The sequence below is a fragment of the Salmo trutta genome, chromosome 4 (assembly GCF_901001165.1).
Source record: "Salmo trutta chromosome 4, fSalTru1.1, whole genome shotgun sequence".
NCBI classification, from domain to species: Eukaryota; Metazoa; Chordata; class Actinopteri; order Salmoniformes; family Salmonidae; genus Salmo; species Salmo trutta.
The window spans coordinates 477,181-494,799 of record NC_042960.1 but is presented as its reverse complement, the minus strand read 5'-3'; the positions used below and the strand labels follow the sequence as shown (position 1 = coordinate 494,799).

At 41.1% G+C, this 17,619-nt stretch overlaps 1 protein-coding gene across 3 annotated transcripts in view; it reads right to left on the bottom strand.

Moving 5' to 3' along the window:
- LOC115191643 (CD209 antigen-like protein E) overlaps window positions 1–16,614 on the bottom strand; it is a 39,741-nt gene extending 23,127 nt beyond the window's left edge. For all 3 annotated transcript variants that reach the window (XM_029749444.1, XM_029749446.1, XM_029749445.1), the window contains exons 1-2: window positions 16,498–16,614; window positions 11,211–11,387 (exon numbers count right to left, since the gene is read on the bottom strand). In XM_029749444.1, coding sequence (XP_029605304.1) covers window positions 11,211–11,354 — 144 coding nt within the window. In that variant the 5' untranslated portion in view covers window positions 11,355–11,387; window positions 16,498–16,614. The remainder of the gene's footprint in view (window positions 1–11,210; window positions 11,388–16,497) is intronic.
- Between the last annotated feature and the right edge of the window lie 1,005 nt (window positions 16,615–17,619).

The following is a 17,619-nucleotide window of genomic DNA, read 5'->3' as shown; positions in this document are numbered from 1 at the left end:
AAGTGCTGGTTCAGGGCTTTCAATCATACCAAACTTTCATTTCGGTTTGGGCCTTCTCCAGATTCTTACTGGCAGAACTCACTGGAGCGGGGAAATCTGTATTGAAAAGCGTAAACGTGCTCCAACAAATTTGTTTTTGAGATGTTGTCCTGCAACAACTTCTCTTTCAGCAAGCACAAAGGACCTCTGACATGATATCCAAACATGATCTCATTTAGACTGAAACTCCCACGCTGTAAATAGCACAAGAGGGACCCCTTCATCCCTGTCTTTCTCGAACTCAAAGCAGTAAGCTCTCAATGTATACTTCAAAGTTTTATTAACTCTCTCAAGAATACCAAAGCACTCTTTTCTTTGGGCAAAGGACCAACACAGTCCACCAGAACCCTGCTGAAAAGTTTGTCAAAATCAGGAATAGGATACAAAGGTGCAACCAAAACAGCTTGATTTGGTTTACCCATCCGCTGGCAAATGTAACAGGCTTTACCGTATGCCACAGCATCCTGTTACTGACCAGATACGATCAGACACACGTCTGCCATAAAACCATTGTGAGCCAACCTCAGTATCTGTTATCGAATTGCTTTTTGGGAAAACCAAAGGGTGTGCAATGTGTGTCCCTCCCCTTTGAACAATACAAAGTTTGAGTGAGGTGTCTAGGTCATGTGACCAAGGAGCTATTGAAATTATAAGTCAGAAATGGAAGGTAAAATGAATAAATGAAGTTCAAAGAAATGTAATCATTTTTGAGAACTCCACAGGGTATGGGGCATACAACACTTTGAACTTTCCAAAGTTGGTTTGAGGAGTTTAGGTCACATGGTCAAGGAGCTATTGAATTTTAAGTGATTTATATATACGTTTGGACATACCTACTCATTCAGCTTTGCACACTCTTGGCATTCTCTCAACTAGCCTTACCTGGAATGCTTTTCCAACAGTCTTGAAGGAGTTCCCACATATGCTGAGCATCTGTTGGCTGCTTTCCCTTCACTCTGTGGTCCAACTCATCCCAAACCATCTCAATTGGGTTGAGGTTTGATATGGTGGAGGCCAGGTAATCTGATGCAGCATTTCATCAATCTCCTTCTTGGTCAAATAGCCCTTACACAGCCTGGGGGTGTGTTGGGTCATTATGCTGTTGAAAACAAGTGATAGTCCATCTAAGCGCAAACCAGATGGGATGACGTATAGCTGCAGAATGCTGTGGTAGCCATGCTTGTTAAGTGTTCCTTGAATTCTAAATAAATCACAGATAGTGTCACCAGCAAAGCACCCCCACATCATCACACCTCCTCCTCCGTGAATCACGGTGGGAACCACACATGCGGAGATCATCCGTTCTCCTACTCTGCGTCTCACAAAGACACGGCGGTTGGAACCAAAAATCTCAAATTTGGACCAAAGGACAGATTTCCACCGGTCTAATGTCCATTGCTCATGTTTCTTGGCCCAAGCAAGTCTCTTCTTCTTATTGGTGTCCTTTAGTAGTGGTGTCTTTGCAGCAATTCGACCATGAAGGCCTGATTCACACAGTCTCCTCTGAACAGTTGATGTTGAGATGAGTCTGTTACTTGAACTCTGTGAAGCATTTATTTGGGATGCAATTTCTGAGGCTTTTAACTCTAATGAACTTATCCTCTGCAGCAGAGGTAACTCTGGGTCTTCCTTTCCTGTTGCAGTCCTCTTGAGAGCCAGTTTCATCATAGCGCTTGATAGTTTTTGCAACTGCACTTGAAATTTTCCAGACTGACTGACCTTCATGTCTTGATGTAATGATGGACTGTCGTTTCTCTTTGCTTATTTGAGCTGTTCTTGCCATAATATGGACTTGGTATAGGTCTATCTTCTGTATACAACCCCTACCTTGTCACAACACACCTGATTGGCTCAAATGCAATAAGAAGGAAAGGCACGGCACACCTGTTAATTGAAATACATTCCAGACAAAGGGTGGCTACTTTGAAAAATCTCAAATATAAAATATATTTTGGATTTGTTTAACACTTTTTTTTGGTTACTACATGATTCCATATGTGTTACTTCATAATTTTGATGTCCTCACTATTATTGTACAATGTAGAAAATAGTACAAATAAAGAAAAACCCTTGAATGAGTAGGTATGTCCAAACTTTTGACTGGTACTGTACGTGCAACTCCTTTTCGTTGACAGGTGGGACAAGCCGGCTGTCTGACCAAGATCAAACTCCGTTGAGGGTGCAGGATAGCCTGCCTGGATTCGGAGTGTTTCCAAATCCAATTCTCTTAATCGAATGGCTGCTCACGTTCTTCTTGTTTTTCAATGTGCTCAAAACTCGTATTTTAGTTGCTCCAACTTTGCCTTTAGTTCTAACTCTCTTAGTTGTACATCTACGGAGTACTCTACCACATGTAGGAACCTTTTCATTATTCTTCCCTCTCTGGGAGGATTTCCTCCTCTACCAAAGCAGTACCAATTAACTGACTACTGCTTTTGGATCGACATGTACCACTTTGATGTCATAATGCCTTGCAATGATGAGCAGTTTCACCTTCGTACATGTATCTCTATAGTAGGATTTACCACAAATGCTTTCCACAAAAACTTAAGGTCCATATTTTTCATTATTAGCCTGTGTGTTTATGCAACTTTCAAAATTATTTCACCAATCTTATAACCCCTCTGAGTGATTGTCAGTAACATAAACTCTACCACAAAATTGTATTTTAAACACTCAAATATCTGGGCACAGTAGAGCTTCAGAGTAGTTGATTAGAGCTCATGGGAAACAAAATCCCGGACAAGCCCCTATTTTGTTACGTTTATGGGGGTGTGCACTGAAAGTTGACTAGCAACAAGAATCTGGGACCGGGAAAGGCGGCGCACAATTGTCCGGGTTAGGGAAGGGTTTGGCCAACCGGGATGTCCTTTGCGCTATATCGACTCCTTGTGGCAGGCAGGGCACATGCACACTGACATCGGTCGCCAGTTGTACGATGTTTCCTCCGACACATTGGTGAGGCTGGCTTCCAGGTTAAGCGAGCAGTTTGTCAAGAAGCAGTGCGGCTTGGCAGGGTTGTATTTCGGAGGAGTTTATGAGGCTCTCGACCTTCAGCTCTCCCAAGTTTGTACAGGAGTTGCAGCGATGGGACAAGACTGTAAATACCAATTGGGGAGAAAACTGGGTAACAAAAAAATTTAAATAATAAAAAAGATATATCCACAGTTGCTAATAGTTACTGGTAGCTAGCTAGCTAGCTAGCTACTGTAGCTAGATTTATTGGTCCAGGGAGTAGGTTAGCTAGCCTCTAGCTTCGCTGGTAAAACTCCAATATCACAGCTAAACTCAGCATTCATCCATTATCATTCAATTCCGTTGCAGAAGAGGGAGGAGGAGAGTGGATAGTCTTTGTTATGTAGTAGCTACTGTTAACTGTGCTGTGCTCCATAGCAATTAGCACATGGAGGAAGGTGAAGATGTCCATGCCCGATGAATCAATATTGATAAGGAACCATAGATTTGTGTTCTGAGGGTGGAACTACACAAGCATTTCCACACTACGACAGGAATTAGGTCTAAACAAAGTACCACAGTATGAGTCATAATACCCATAAAACCTAGCAGTCAAACACAGTTTTTCACCATAAATTTTTCCCAAAGGGGATTTTAGAAACACTTCAAATAAGGATTGTGTTTCGTGTAGACTTACTCTGTCGTGGCATTTCGTGTAGACTTACTCTGTCGTGGCATTTTGATAACCGTGTAACCCCCCCCCCCCCAAAAAAATGCAAACAGTAGTTAGCTGCTAATGTGGCTATGACACAGAACTACAAATACCTTTCTCAAGCTGCATGACACTCACCAGTGCCATGATGATCTGGACAAGACCGACAAATCAAGGCATTAACTAACTAATGTTAGCTAAATCTAGTTATTCATTAATTGGCTAAATTTGTTTAAATGTATACTTATGTGAACTGTCTTGGGCATGTTCTAAAATTTACACAATACCTGTTATCTAGCTAGTTAGCTAGTTAGCAACATTAGCCTGGCTACATGGCTATATTAGCCTTCTATTTGTCTAGTCATTTAAATATATAATTCATAAAAAAGTGTACGTTTCTTTGGCTTTTATTAAACAGAGGTCTAGCTTGCTAGTTGCAACCCCCTAGAGTCAATTGATGCACCAGTGCATCAATCTAAATTACTTTTTTTTAAAGTCCCCATCAAGTTTAAGGTAGAGATGTTTTTTTTTATTGGATGCATCTCAATCCACTGCATCCATCAGTGTCGCACTTCCACATCTGTGCTGAAGGGTGGCACAGTTAGAGCACTGTTTGTCAGACCATGAGACTTCCCTAAGGGCTTGTCTTACAAGCTAATGTGACCCCACTGTGAAAAGGAGAGATTCTCCCGACTACAAAGGTTAAAACATTTTTATGGAAGTATGAAGATAGTTTTGTCCCTACCCAAAAATAGGGGTTAAATGTGTAAAACAAATATATAGATCTATAAAACCTTGTTTCTTATAAGTTTTTATTGATTATCTTTTTTTGCCATTTATGAATATGTTATTCAATGCATTTCTCTGGGCTATAGTAATAAAGACGAAATTCAATATTTTGTCAAATAATTATTTTATTTTATACCTAAAGGGGTCCTAAAATTCAAATAGCTAAATGATTCATAGTATGACAATCTTAAAATATTTCCATATGTCAGTTTATAACCCCCGCCCACCCCCGACTTCTTAGTCTCTAGAGAACTAGCTAGCTAACTTACATGGTGAAGCTAGACGTTCTTGATAATGCTTGTTTGTGTCTGTGGGGAGGGGTTGGTAGCCTACTTTAAGTCCTACTGGACTTGTAGCTACCCTAGCCTTTTCCAGTCTGATCGGAATGTTCCACGTCTTGCTGAATCATGACCTGTGCATATATGAAACATTATATATTTTGAAAGCTGAGATGATGACATACAATTGCATCCCATTAATGAAATTGTAATCAGTCAAGAAATAACACCTGTGGAAATGTGTATTTTATATGAAAATCTTTGCTTTTTACCAAACAAGATAGAGAAAAACTATCTTCATTAGAAAGTGGCAGTTGTTTTGTAAGGACTGAAGATCTGAAATCAGAATAGAAATACATTTTACTGTGAACAAATTACAGCTGTCTTAGCAGCCAACAGTATTTGACACTCTTATCTGGATAGTATGTTAAAAACAAATCTGCACCAAAACACATTAAAAATAGCATTGTCTTAAATCTGATAAGGAAAGAAAAACAAGTAATTTAATATCAATAAAACAAGAACTTTATTGAAAGAATGAGGTTAGAGGAATACATTTTCTCCCTCTCCTTCCAGTCATCTACAGGATCACTGACCATGTTAAAATGCCCACAGTATTCCAGATAGTAGCTCATGTGCCCTTTGTAATGTGTTATCTATGACACTGTTATGCAAGCAGACAGTATTTCAACCACATAAAATATGTACCCAAGACCAACTGAAGTCTTATCAGAAACGTGTTTCATTGTTTTCTCAGCTTTTAATTTTCTAAAAAACAGTCAACCTGACAACATTTTGACATTTTGCACAGTAGCAATCTTTCAACTGTATTGGAGTTTTTGCATTTTCTCCCCGGTCCCTAAACAAAACCGACAAATTTATCCTTGTCAAAGTCACGGTTATCGATGGTGAAGGAGGACCAAAATGCAGCAGGACTGTGTTTGTTCATCTTGAACATTTATTAAACTCCAAAATGAACACCAAAACAACAAAACAAACTCACGATCACCGAACAGTCTTCTCAGGCTCATACACGCTAGACAAGAAACAATCTCCCACAAAACCTACACCAAACAATTACCCATATATATGACTCTCAATCAGAGGCAACGAGTAAACACCTGCCTCCAATTGAGAGTCCCAAACCCCAATCAACCTAACATATAAATACATAAACCAGACTACACATAGAAATACATCAACATAGACCATAAACCAAAAAACCCGGAAATAATAAATCAACCGCCCTTCTGCCAAAACACCACCCCGAACCACATAAAATAAATACCCTCTGCCACGTCCTGACCAAACTATAATAACAATTAACCCTTATACTGCCCAGGACGTGACAGTCAACTAGATTACTAACGCATTAATTCTATCAATGTAAGACATTATTCTGGAAAGCACTACTTTATTTAGTCTTGTGGGGCAACAAATTATGACAGAAGAGAAGCTGCATGTACTGTACAGTGCATTTGGAAAGTATTCTGACCCCTTCACTTTTTCCAAATTTTGTTACGTTACAGCCTTATTCTAAAATTGAATAAAGTATTTTTTTTCTCTCATCAATCTGCACACAATACACCATTATGCCATCACAATACCCCATAATGAAATAGCAAAAACAGGTTTTTAGAAATGTTTGTTAATTTATTACAAATAAAAAAAGGAAATATATAATTTCCATAAGTATTCAGACCCTTTACTCAGAACTTTGTTGAAGCACCTTTGGCAGCGATTACAGCCTTGAGTCTTCTTGGGTAAAACACTACAAGCATGGCACATCTGTATTTGGGGAGTTTCTCCCATTCTTCTCTCCAGATCCTCTCAAGCTCTGTCAGGTTGGATGGGGAGCATCGCTTCACAGATATTTTCAGGTCTCTCCAGAGATGTTCGATCGGGTTCAAGTCCGGGCTCTGGCTGCGCCACTCAAGGACATTCAGAGACTTGTCCCGAAGCCATTCCTGTGTTGTCTTGGCTCTGTGTTTAGGGTCGTTGTCCTGTTGAACCTTCGCCCCAGTCTGAGGCCCTGAGTGCTCTGGAGCAGGTTTTCATCAAGGATCTCTCTGTACTGTACTGTGGGACCTTATATAGACAGGTGTGTGCCTTTCCAAATCATGTCCAATCAATTGAATTTACAACAGGTGGACTCCAATCAAGTTGAAGAAACATCAAGGATGATCAATGGAAACAGGATGCACCTGAGCTGAATTTCGAGTCTCATAGCAAAGGGTCTGAATACTTATGTAAATTCGATATTTTTGTTTTCATTTTTTATACATTGGCAACATAAAAAAATATTATTTTCACTTTGTAATTATGGGATAGGCAAAATGTTTATTTAATACATTTTAGAATAAGGCTGTAACGAAACAAGATGCTTAAAAAGTGAAAGGGTCTGAATACTTTCCAAATGCATTGTATCTAACTATATTTGACAAACAGATGGCCTACCAAATGCCAGAAGTTATAATATGGCCTAACAAATGTTGGAGGGTATTGTGTCAAGAAGCAGTGTGGCTTGGCTGGGTTGTGTTTCGGAGGATGCATGGTTCTCGACTTTTGCCTCTCCCGAGTCCGTACGGGAGTTGCAGCGATGGGACAAGACTGTAACTACCAATTAGATAACACGAAATTGGGGAGAAAAAGGGGTAAACAAAATAAATACAAATAAATAAAACTGGCCAACTACCCCAGTAGAGGGGGGTCTTTAAAACTTTGGTTAGCCAGCACCTTTGATCTCCATCCAGGAGGGCAAGTCATGACAGCCAGGACCAGCCTTTCAAAGTACTACATGGCTACAGATGTGAGTGCCATGGGTCAGTAGTCATTTAGGCAGGTAGCCTTAGTGTTCTTGGGCACAGGGACAATGGTGGTCTGCTTGAAACATGTTGGTATTACAGACTCAGACAAGGAGAGTTTGAAAATGTCTGTGACGACACTTGCCAGTTGGTCAGCGCATGCTCAGAGTACATGTCCTGGTAATCCGTCTGGCCCTGCGGCCTTGTGAATGTTGACCTGTTTAAAGGTCTTACTCACATCGGCTACGAGAGCGTGATCACACAGTCGTTCGAAACTGATGCTGATGCTCTGATACATGTTTCAGTATTACTCGCCTCGTAATTTAGCTCATCTGGTAGACTCGTGTCACTGGGGAGCTCGCGGCTGTGCTTCCCTTTGTAGTCTGTAATAGTGTGCAAGCCCTGCCACATCCGATGAGCGTCGGTAGCCAGTGTAGTACGATTCGATCTTAGTCCTGTATTGACGCTTTGCCTTTTTGATGGTTCGTCGGAGGGCATAGCAGGATTTCTAATAAGCTTCCGGGTTAGAGACCCACTCCTTGAAAGCGGCAGCTCTACCCTTTAGCTCACTGCAGATGTTGCCTGCAATCCATGGATTCTGGTTAGGGTATGTACAGTCACTGTAGGGACGACGTCATCGATGCACTTATTGACAAAGCCAGTGACTGATGTGGTGTACTCCTCAATGCCATTGGAAGAATCCCGGAATATATTCCAGTCTGTGCTAGCAAAACAGTCCTGTAGCTTAGCATCTGCTTCATCTGACCACTTTTTTATTGACCGAGTCTCTGGTACTTCCTGCTTTCATTTTTGATTGTAAGCAGGAATCAAGAGGATAGAATTATGGTCAGATTTTCCAAATGGAGGGCGAGGGAGAGCTTTGTATGCGTCTCTGTGTGTGGAGTAAAGGTGGTCTAGAATTTTTCCCCCTCTGGTTGCACATTTACACGCCGGTAGAAATGAGGTAAAATGGATTTAAGTTTCCCTGCATTAAAGTCACCGGCCACTAGGAGCACCGCCTCTGGATGAGCATTTTCCTGTTTGTTTATGGCTGCATACAGCTCACTGAGTGAGGTCTTAGTGCCAGCATCAGTTTGTGGTGGTAAATAGATAGCTACGAAAAATATAAATGAACACTCTTGGTAGATAGTGTGGTCTACAGCTTATCATGAGATACTCTACCTCAGGCGAGCAAAACCTTGAGACTTCCTCAGATATCATGCACCAGCTGTTGTTTACAAATATACATAGACCGGCACACCTTGTCTTACCAGAGGCTGCTGTTCTATCTAGCCGATACAGTATATAACCCGCCAGCTGTATGTTATTCATGTCGTTGTTCAGCCACGACTCGGTGAAACATAAGATATTATAGTTTTTAATGTCCCGTTGGTAGGATATACGTGCTTGTAGTTCATCCACTTCATTATCCAGCGATTGTACGTTGGCCAAGAGTACCGATGACAAAGGCAGATTAGCCACTCATCGCCGGATCCTTACAAGGCACCCTGATCTCCTTCTGCGATATCTCCGTCTCTTTCTCCTGCTAATGACGGGGATGAGGGCCTTGTCTGGAGTAAATCCCTCTTGTCTGACTCATTAAAGAAAAATAATTTTTCCAGTTCAAGGTGAGTAATCGATGTTCTGATGTCCAGAAGCTCTTTTTGTTCCTAAGAGACTGTAGCAGCAACATTATTTACAAAATATGTTACAAACAATGCGAAAAAAAAATAAAAATAGCACGGTTGGTTAAGAGCCCATAAAACAGCAGCCATCCCCTCCGGTGCCATTAGAACCTTCACCCATTTTCCCCATGTTGCTTCCATCACTTGTTCTTCTCCAGATTTGATAACATCTAGAATCAAAAACAAGTTTTATAAGTGTTGTGGTGTACAGTTGTTTAGGGTTGTGCGGTATCCAGATTTTCATACCGTCATACCATTTCTATTCCATACCAGGGTATACGGTATTACCGGAAGTGCACACAAGGGGCAATTAGCATTTTCCAATCTGAGATTAAATAGAGCCAGGGAAAGCCTACATGAAACACAGACCTTGTTTGAAGTGGTTCTTAAAATCCCCTATAGGAAAAATTGATGGTGAAAAAACTATTGGAACAATTTCCGTGTTAGACAGCTAGGTTTTAAGGGAATTATGACGCGTCCACTTAGGCATCTCTGCCTCTGACGTAAAAACATTTTTGGCTTCCACACAAAATTACTTCTTTACTTATTTTTTGTGATGGGATGATTGATACTCCAACATCCTGATGCAGTTTTCAAAGCACTACTGATTCAATATAATGTACTGATGCTTATATCAAAGCAACAATACAATGTGATGATGACGTTCGAAGCTTCAGACATCAGTCTACCATGTGACAGATGTTGGAACTGATGCACTTCGACATCTGCTGGAAGCTTTTTGTTTTTATCTAGATATTTTACCTTCTTAGCAGGTGGAAAGATCAACAAGATCTCACAGTCTCACCTTAGAATTAGACATTTATCCATGTTTCACAAACAACACATTTCTAAATTGTTCCAAACGTCAAATTTCTAAGTTTGAAGCTCAGGTCGAGTCAAGTTCTTAATTTTGGCCGCTGGTTCGAACTAGGTGAACAATATGCCAATGTGTCCTTCAGCAAGGCACTTGACCCTAAGAGCGTCCGCTAAATGACTCAAATGTAAATCGGGTCCCTCTCCTATCATTGCCCATATAAAAACATTTTCCAACTAATTAATCACTGTCAGACCCTATAGGGTTCTGGTTTATACCTGGTTAGGTAACCAGATTAAAAAAGAGCTCTGGGCCCCAGGGGAAACAATTTGCTCCACCACTCTGGGACCTGTGGTGCCACCTCTGCATCAGGGCATCATCAGCCCAGAAATCGTTGAATTCGGTTGGGTGGGGGGGATTGTGAAAGGATGCAGTTTGGCATAAAAAAAACAACAACTGATTTGTCGACTCGAAACCCAAAATTAGGGACTTGTGACTTGACTCGACCTGAGCTGTGGAACTTGGCACTTTACTTGAGACTTGCCCATCATTACTTTGGACTTGAAGGTTAAGACTTGAGACTTGCTCATGATTTTTGCAAAATTGTGACTAGGTTCCATCTCTGCGGTGCAGTGCGTGCTTTGCATCGAGCTTTGTGCCTAGCCTGCGCAACCTGTAATTTCCGTGAATCTGATTGGTCAAGACACAGAACACAATGCACGGAACCTGCAGCACTCCAATATTGTGAGCGAGATGACACATCGAGTCATACAGCTCAAGTCCTAGTTAAGTCAAGAGTCATACAGTAGATGCTCAAGTCGAATGGCAAGTCACAAAATGTGCAACTCGAGTAGTACTCAAGTCCAAGTCACATGACTCGAGTCCACATCTCTGCCTATTTGTATGCTTCCCATCCTTAAAGTTTCCTTTTTGCATAATTTTACTTTCATTTTTGAACACCAGCTTCAAAATAGGATATTTTTGGTTATTACAAAGATGGTACACTGATCCTCTACACTATACATTGCTTGTTAGGTCACATAAACAAGTTTTAATGAGCAAAACTAAAATAACATAACACATTACAGGAACATGCTTACCACTGAGGATGTAAATTATGTAAGTGTGTCTTACCATCTCTGCCTCCTTCTCCTTGTCAATGTTTTCACCTAATACTTCCTCTGCTGAGCCTTTCTTGTCAAGGTGTTCACCTAATACCTCCTCTGCTGGGCCTTTCTTGTCAAGGTGTTTATCATCTCTGCAACATCGACTTCCCATGAGATGCCAGATGTTACTCCCTTGAGGGGTGCCCTGTTCCGAAGAGACACATGACATGTAAAACTTCTCAAATCGGCTGAGACGCAACACACATTCCTTCTGATCCTCAGAAGTACAAAAAAATTGAAACAAGCCCGCCTTTCGTGATCCTCACACCCTTCACTTTACCCAGTACTCTCTCCACAATTTTGATATCTGAAATAGATTTTTTAAGATTGGTAATCCAATCAGCTGCTCCTCATTATCAAACTGTACTCCTACAAGATACTGTAAGAAGGGATATTCTCAGCACTGTACTCTACCTTGCTCCGTTTTCCATTCTTTTGGAAAATAGTCCAATTCTCCTTGATTCCACCACCATTAGATTCAAGATCCACATCAGATTCTATTCTATTGAACCTGTACCGGTACAGGTTCAATGTGCGGGGGCACTGGTTACTCGAGGTAATGGAGGTAATGTGTACATGTAGGTAGAGTTATTAAAGTGACTATGCATAGATAATAACAGAGTAGCAGCGGTGTAAAAAAAGGGGGGGGGGGGCAATGCAAATAGTCTGGATAGCCATTTTATTAGATGTTCAGGAGTCTTATGGCTTGGGGGTAGAAGCTGTGTAGAAGCCTCTTGGAACTAGTTTTGGCACTCCTGTACAGCTTGCAGTGCGGTAGCAGAGAGAACACTCTATGACTAGGGTGGCTGGAGTCTTTGACAATTTTTAGGGACTTCCTCTGACATCGCCTGGTATATAGAGGTCGTGGATGGCAGGAAGCTTGGCCCCAGTGATGTACTGGGCCATACGCACTACCCTCTGTAGTGCCTTGCGGTCGGAGGCTGAGCAAAGGCAAAGGGTGGCTATTTGAAGAATCTCAAATATAACACCACACAAGGGTTAACACTTTTTTTGTTACTACATGATTCAATGTGTGTTATTTCATAGTTTTGATGTCTTCACTACTATTCTACAATGTAGAAAATAGTAAAAATAAAGAAAAGTCCTTGAATGAGTAGGTGCGTCCAAACTTGTGACTGGTACTGTATATACAGTCGTAGCCAAAAGTTTTGAGAATGACACAAATATACATTTTCACAAAGTCTGCTGCCTCAGTTTGTATGATGGCAATTTGCATATACTCTAGAATGTTATGAGAGTGATCAGATGAATTGCAATTAACTGCAGAGTCCCTCTTTGCAATGCAAATGAACTGAATCCCCCAAAAACATTTCCACTGCATTTCAGCCCTGCCACAATAGGACCAGCTGAAATCATGTCAGGGATTATCTCGTTAACACAGGTGTGGGTGTTGAAGAGGACGTTGCTGGAGATCACTCTGTCATGCAGATTGAATTCGACAAACAGACTGGAAGTGGTGCTTGGAATCATTGTTCTTCCTCTGTCAACCATGGTTACCTGCAAGTAAACATGTGTTGTCATCATTGCTTTGCACAAAAAGGGCTTCACAGGCAAGGATATTGCTGTCAGTAAGATTGCACCTGAATCAACCTTTTATCGAATCATCAAGAACTTCAAGGAGAGAGGTTCAATTGTTGTGAAGAAGGCTTCAGGATGCCCTTCTTGACAAGAAAGTCCAGCATGCGCCAGGACCGTCTCCTAAAGTTGATTCAGCTGCGGGATCGGGGCACCACCAGCACAGAGCGTTCTCAGGAATGGCAGCAGGCAAGTGTGAGTGCATCTGCACGCACAGTGAGGCGAAGACTTTTGGAGAATGGCCTTGTGTCAAGAAGGGCAGCAAAGAAGCCACTTCTCTCCAGGAAAAACATCAGGGACAGATTGATATTCTGCAAAAGGTACAGGGATTGGACTGCTGAGGACTGGGGTAAAGTCATTTTCTCTGATGAATCCCCTTTCCGATTGTTTGGGGAATCCGGAAAAAAGCTTGTCCTGGGAAGACAAGGTGAGTGCTACCATCAGTCCTGTGTCATGCCAACAGTAAAGCATCCTGAGACCATTCATGTGTGGGGTTGCTTCTCAACCAAGGGAGTGGGCTCACTCACAATTTTGCCTAAGAACACAGCCATGAATAAAGAATGGTACCAACACATCCTCTGAGAGCAACTTCTCCCAACCATCCAGGAACAGTTTGGTGACAAACAATGCCTTTTCCAGCATGATGGAGCACCTTGCCATAAGGCAAAAGTGATAACTAAGTGGCTCGGGGAACAAAACATCGATATTTTGGGTCCATGGCCAGGAAACTCCCCAGACCTTAATCCCATTGAGAACTTGTGGTCAAACACCAAGAGGCGGGTGGACAAACAAAAACCCACAAATTCTTTCATAGTCCAAGCATTGATTATGCAAGAAAGGGCTGCCATCAGTCAGGATGTGGCCCAGAAGTCAATTGACAGCATGCCAGGTTGGATTGCAGAGGTCTTGAAAATGAATGGTCAACACTGCAAATATTGACTCTTTTCATCAACTTCATGTAATTGTGAATAAAATCCTTTGACACTTATGAAATGCTTGAAATTATACTTCAGTATTCCATAGTAATATCTGACAAATATATCTAAAGACACTGAAGCAGCAAATTTTGTGGAAATTAATATTTGTGTCATTCTCAAAACTTTTGGCCACGGCTGTACATACAGTTGAAGTCGGAAGTTTACATACACTTAGGTTGGAGTCATTGAAACTCGTTTTTCAACAACTCCACAAATTTCTTGTTAACAAAATATTGTTTTGGCAAGTCGGTTAGGACATCTACTTTGTGCATGACACAAGTAATTTTTCCAACAATTGTTTACAGACAAATTATTTCACTTATAATTCACTGTTTCACAATTCCAGTGAGTCAGAAGTTTACAGACACTAAGTTTACTGTATCTTTAAAGAGCTTGGAAAATTCTCAAAAATGATGTCATGGCTTTAGAAGCTTCTGATAGGCTAATTGACATAATTTGAGTCAGTTGGAGGTGTACCTGTGGATGTATTTCAAGGCCCACCTTCAAAACTCAATGCCTCTTTGCTTGACATCATGGGAAAAATCTAAAGAAATCAGCAAGACCTCAGAAAAAAAATTGTAGACCTCCACAAGTCTGGTTCATCCATGGGAGCAATTTACAAACTTCTGAAGGTACCACATTCATCTGTACAAACAATAGAACACAAGTATAAACACCATGGGACCACGCAGCCGTCATACCGCTCAGGAAGGAGACGCGTTCTGTCTCCTAGAGATGAACGTACTTTGGTGCGAAAAGTGCAAATCAATCCAAGAACAACAGCAAAGGACCTTGTGAAGATGCTGGAGGGAACAGGTACAAAATTATCTATATCCACAGTAAAACGAGTCCTATATCAACATAACCTGAAAGGGTGCTCAGCAAAGAAGAAGCCACTGCTCCAAAACAGCAACTGCACATGGGGACAAAGATCGTACTTTTTGGAGAAATGTCCTCTAGTCTGATGAAACAAAAAAAGAACTGTTTGGCCATAATGACCATCATTTTGTTTGGAGGAAAAAGGGGGGGGGCTTGCAAGCCGAAGAACACCATCCCAACCGTGAAGCACATGGGTGGCAGCATCATGTTGTGGGGGTGCTTTGCTGCAGGAGGGACTGGTGCACTTCACAAAATAGATGGCATCGTGAGGGAGGAAAATTATGTGTATATATTGACGCAACATCTCAAGACATCAGTCAGGAAGTTAAAGCTTGGTCGCGAATGGGTCTTCCAAATGGACAATGACCCCAAGCATACTTCCAAAGTTGTGGCAAAATGGCTTAAGGACAACAAAGTCAAGGTATTGGAGTGGCCATCACAAAGCCCTGACCTCAATCCTATAGAAAATGTGTGTGTCACATCCTGACCATAGTAAGTTGTCATTTTCTATGGTAGTGTAGGTCAGGGCGTGACAGGGGGTGTTTTTGGTTTTGTTCTATGTTTTCTATGTTTAATTCTAGTTTTCTATTTATATGTTGGGTTTTTTGGCATGACCTCCAATTAGAGGCAGCTGGTTGTCGTTGTCTCTAATTGGAGGCCATATTTAGTTGATGTTTGTTTCACTTGTGTTTTGGTGGGTGAGTATTATTTTGAGTAGTGTGTTTCCCTCTCTGCGTCACAGTTTGTTGTTTGTAATTTAAGTTTATTTGTATTCGTTTTCACTATTTTAATAAATTGTGGAACTACGAAAACGCTGCATCTTGGTCCGCTCCTTCGAACAGCCGTGACAGTGTGGGCAGAACTAAAAAAGCGTGTGTGAGCAAGGAGGCCTACAATCCTGACTCAGTTACACCAGCTCTGTCAGGAGGAATGGGCCAAAATTCACCCAACTTATTGTGGGAAGCTTGTGGAAGGCTACCCAAAAAGTTTGACCCAAGTTAAACAATTTAAAGGCAATGCTACCAAATACTAATTGAGTGTATGTAAACCTCTGACCCACTGGGAATGTGATGAAAGAAATAAAATCTGATAAAAATCATTCCCTCTACTATTATTCTGACATTTCACATTCTTAAAATAAAGTGGTGATCCGAACTGACATAAGACAGGGAATTTTTACGAGGATTAAATGTCAGGAATTGTGAGAAACTGAGTTTAAATGTATTTGGCTAAGGTGTATGTAAACTTGCGACTTCAACTGCACATATATAAATGCATAGACACATATATACATACCTTTTTAAAATGTATTTTCCTTTATTATTTTCCACTAACCCTTCCACCCCTCCCCTAATTAGAGGAAACTAATGAACAACACTTAGTCTTCTACTTCCAGCTAACACATACTATATACATTTCACAGACACAGTATATTTTACAATAGTTGTATTTTTTTAGTCCTTTCCTTACTCAACCTCTCCCGTCTATTTCTGATGTCCATCCAGTTTGATTTCTATTTGCCATATATTTTTAACTGTGCTGTTTCACAAAAGTACTGAACCTACATACATTTTACGGACACCGTATATTTTACATTTCTTCTCTTGTTGTTATTAGTCCCACCCTTCTGCTCCATTCAACCCCTCCCATCTATATCTTAACACCATCCAGTTTTGTAAAAAATAAATTGCATATAGCCTTTACAAAAGTCATACTTCATTTCATGTCAGGTTAGAAAGACAAAACACCCATTTATTGTATCAGGCTTGTGTCTTGTAATAGTGACTTTATAGACATCCTTACCTGCCTGTTGAGTTGGGTATCTGGAGTCGTATGTCTGCAAGTGGAGCTACAGCTGATGTTTTATAGTGATGTGAGGCCAAGTTGTACTTCATGAAGTGACAGGTCACCCTTAGTTTGAAGGTTTTCCCTTTCTAGTCAGTCAGGTGATTTCTTGTTAATCACAGAGGTTGTTCCAGTCTGTCTAGTTCAGGTGCAGGAACAGTTGCCCCACCCTTGCATGCCGCATGCCTCACCTGCAACAACTTCAGGGATTCCTGTTTTTCCACAAGGCTGTTGACAACCAAAGCAACCGTGACTGTTGTTGTTTAACAAAGCAGTCAACCTATTTCCTGTAGTCTCAAACTGATTCAACATTTTGTTTAATGTAATAAAGTTTACTTTTAATGTATTCTTCAGATGGAGAACATGTATTAAATCATGTAAAAATAATGCCATTCAAATAAATTGACTCACCCACATACAGTGGGGTCCAGAATTATTGGGTCCCTTGATTAAAATGAGCAGAAAATACTATTTTAAAAAATCATACAAATACTGAGCTATATTGTATGCAACAAAATATATATTTTATACTAGTACAATTTACAATCTAAAAAAGATAGGGGTCCAAATTATTGGATCCCTTGTATAACGACGCAGGGCGAGACACAGATGCAGACACCGGAGGCAGATGGTTCGAGTCGCTGATATTTATTAAGAAGCAGAACGGGAGAAATAAAGGATGTCGTCGAAGTAGACAAGGGGCAGGCAAGAGGCAGGTCGAGGACAAGCAGAAGTTCATAAAGCAGGTGAGAGTCCAAAAGGTACAGGGCGGCAGGCAGGCTCGAGGTCAGGGCAGGCTAATTGTTCAGGCAGGCGACCACAGTCAAAATGTCAGAACCTAGGAGGACTAGAAAAACAGAGATTATGAAATCCAGGAGCCCGGAAAAACACTCTGGTTGACTTGACAAGACAAGACGAAATGGTCACAGACAAACAGAAAACACAGGTATAAATACACTGAGGATAATGGGGAAGATGGGTGACACCTGGAGGGGGTTGGAGACAAGCACAAAGACAGGTGAATCAGATCAGGGTGTGACACCCTGTTTTCAATACTCTATCACCCTCCCCTTGCGAGGA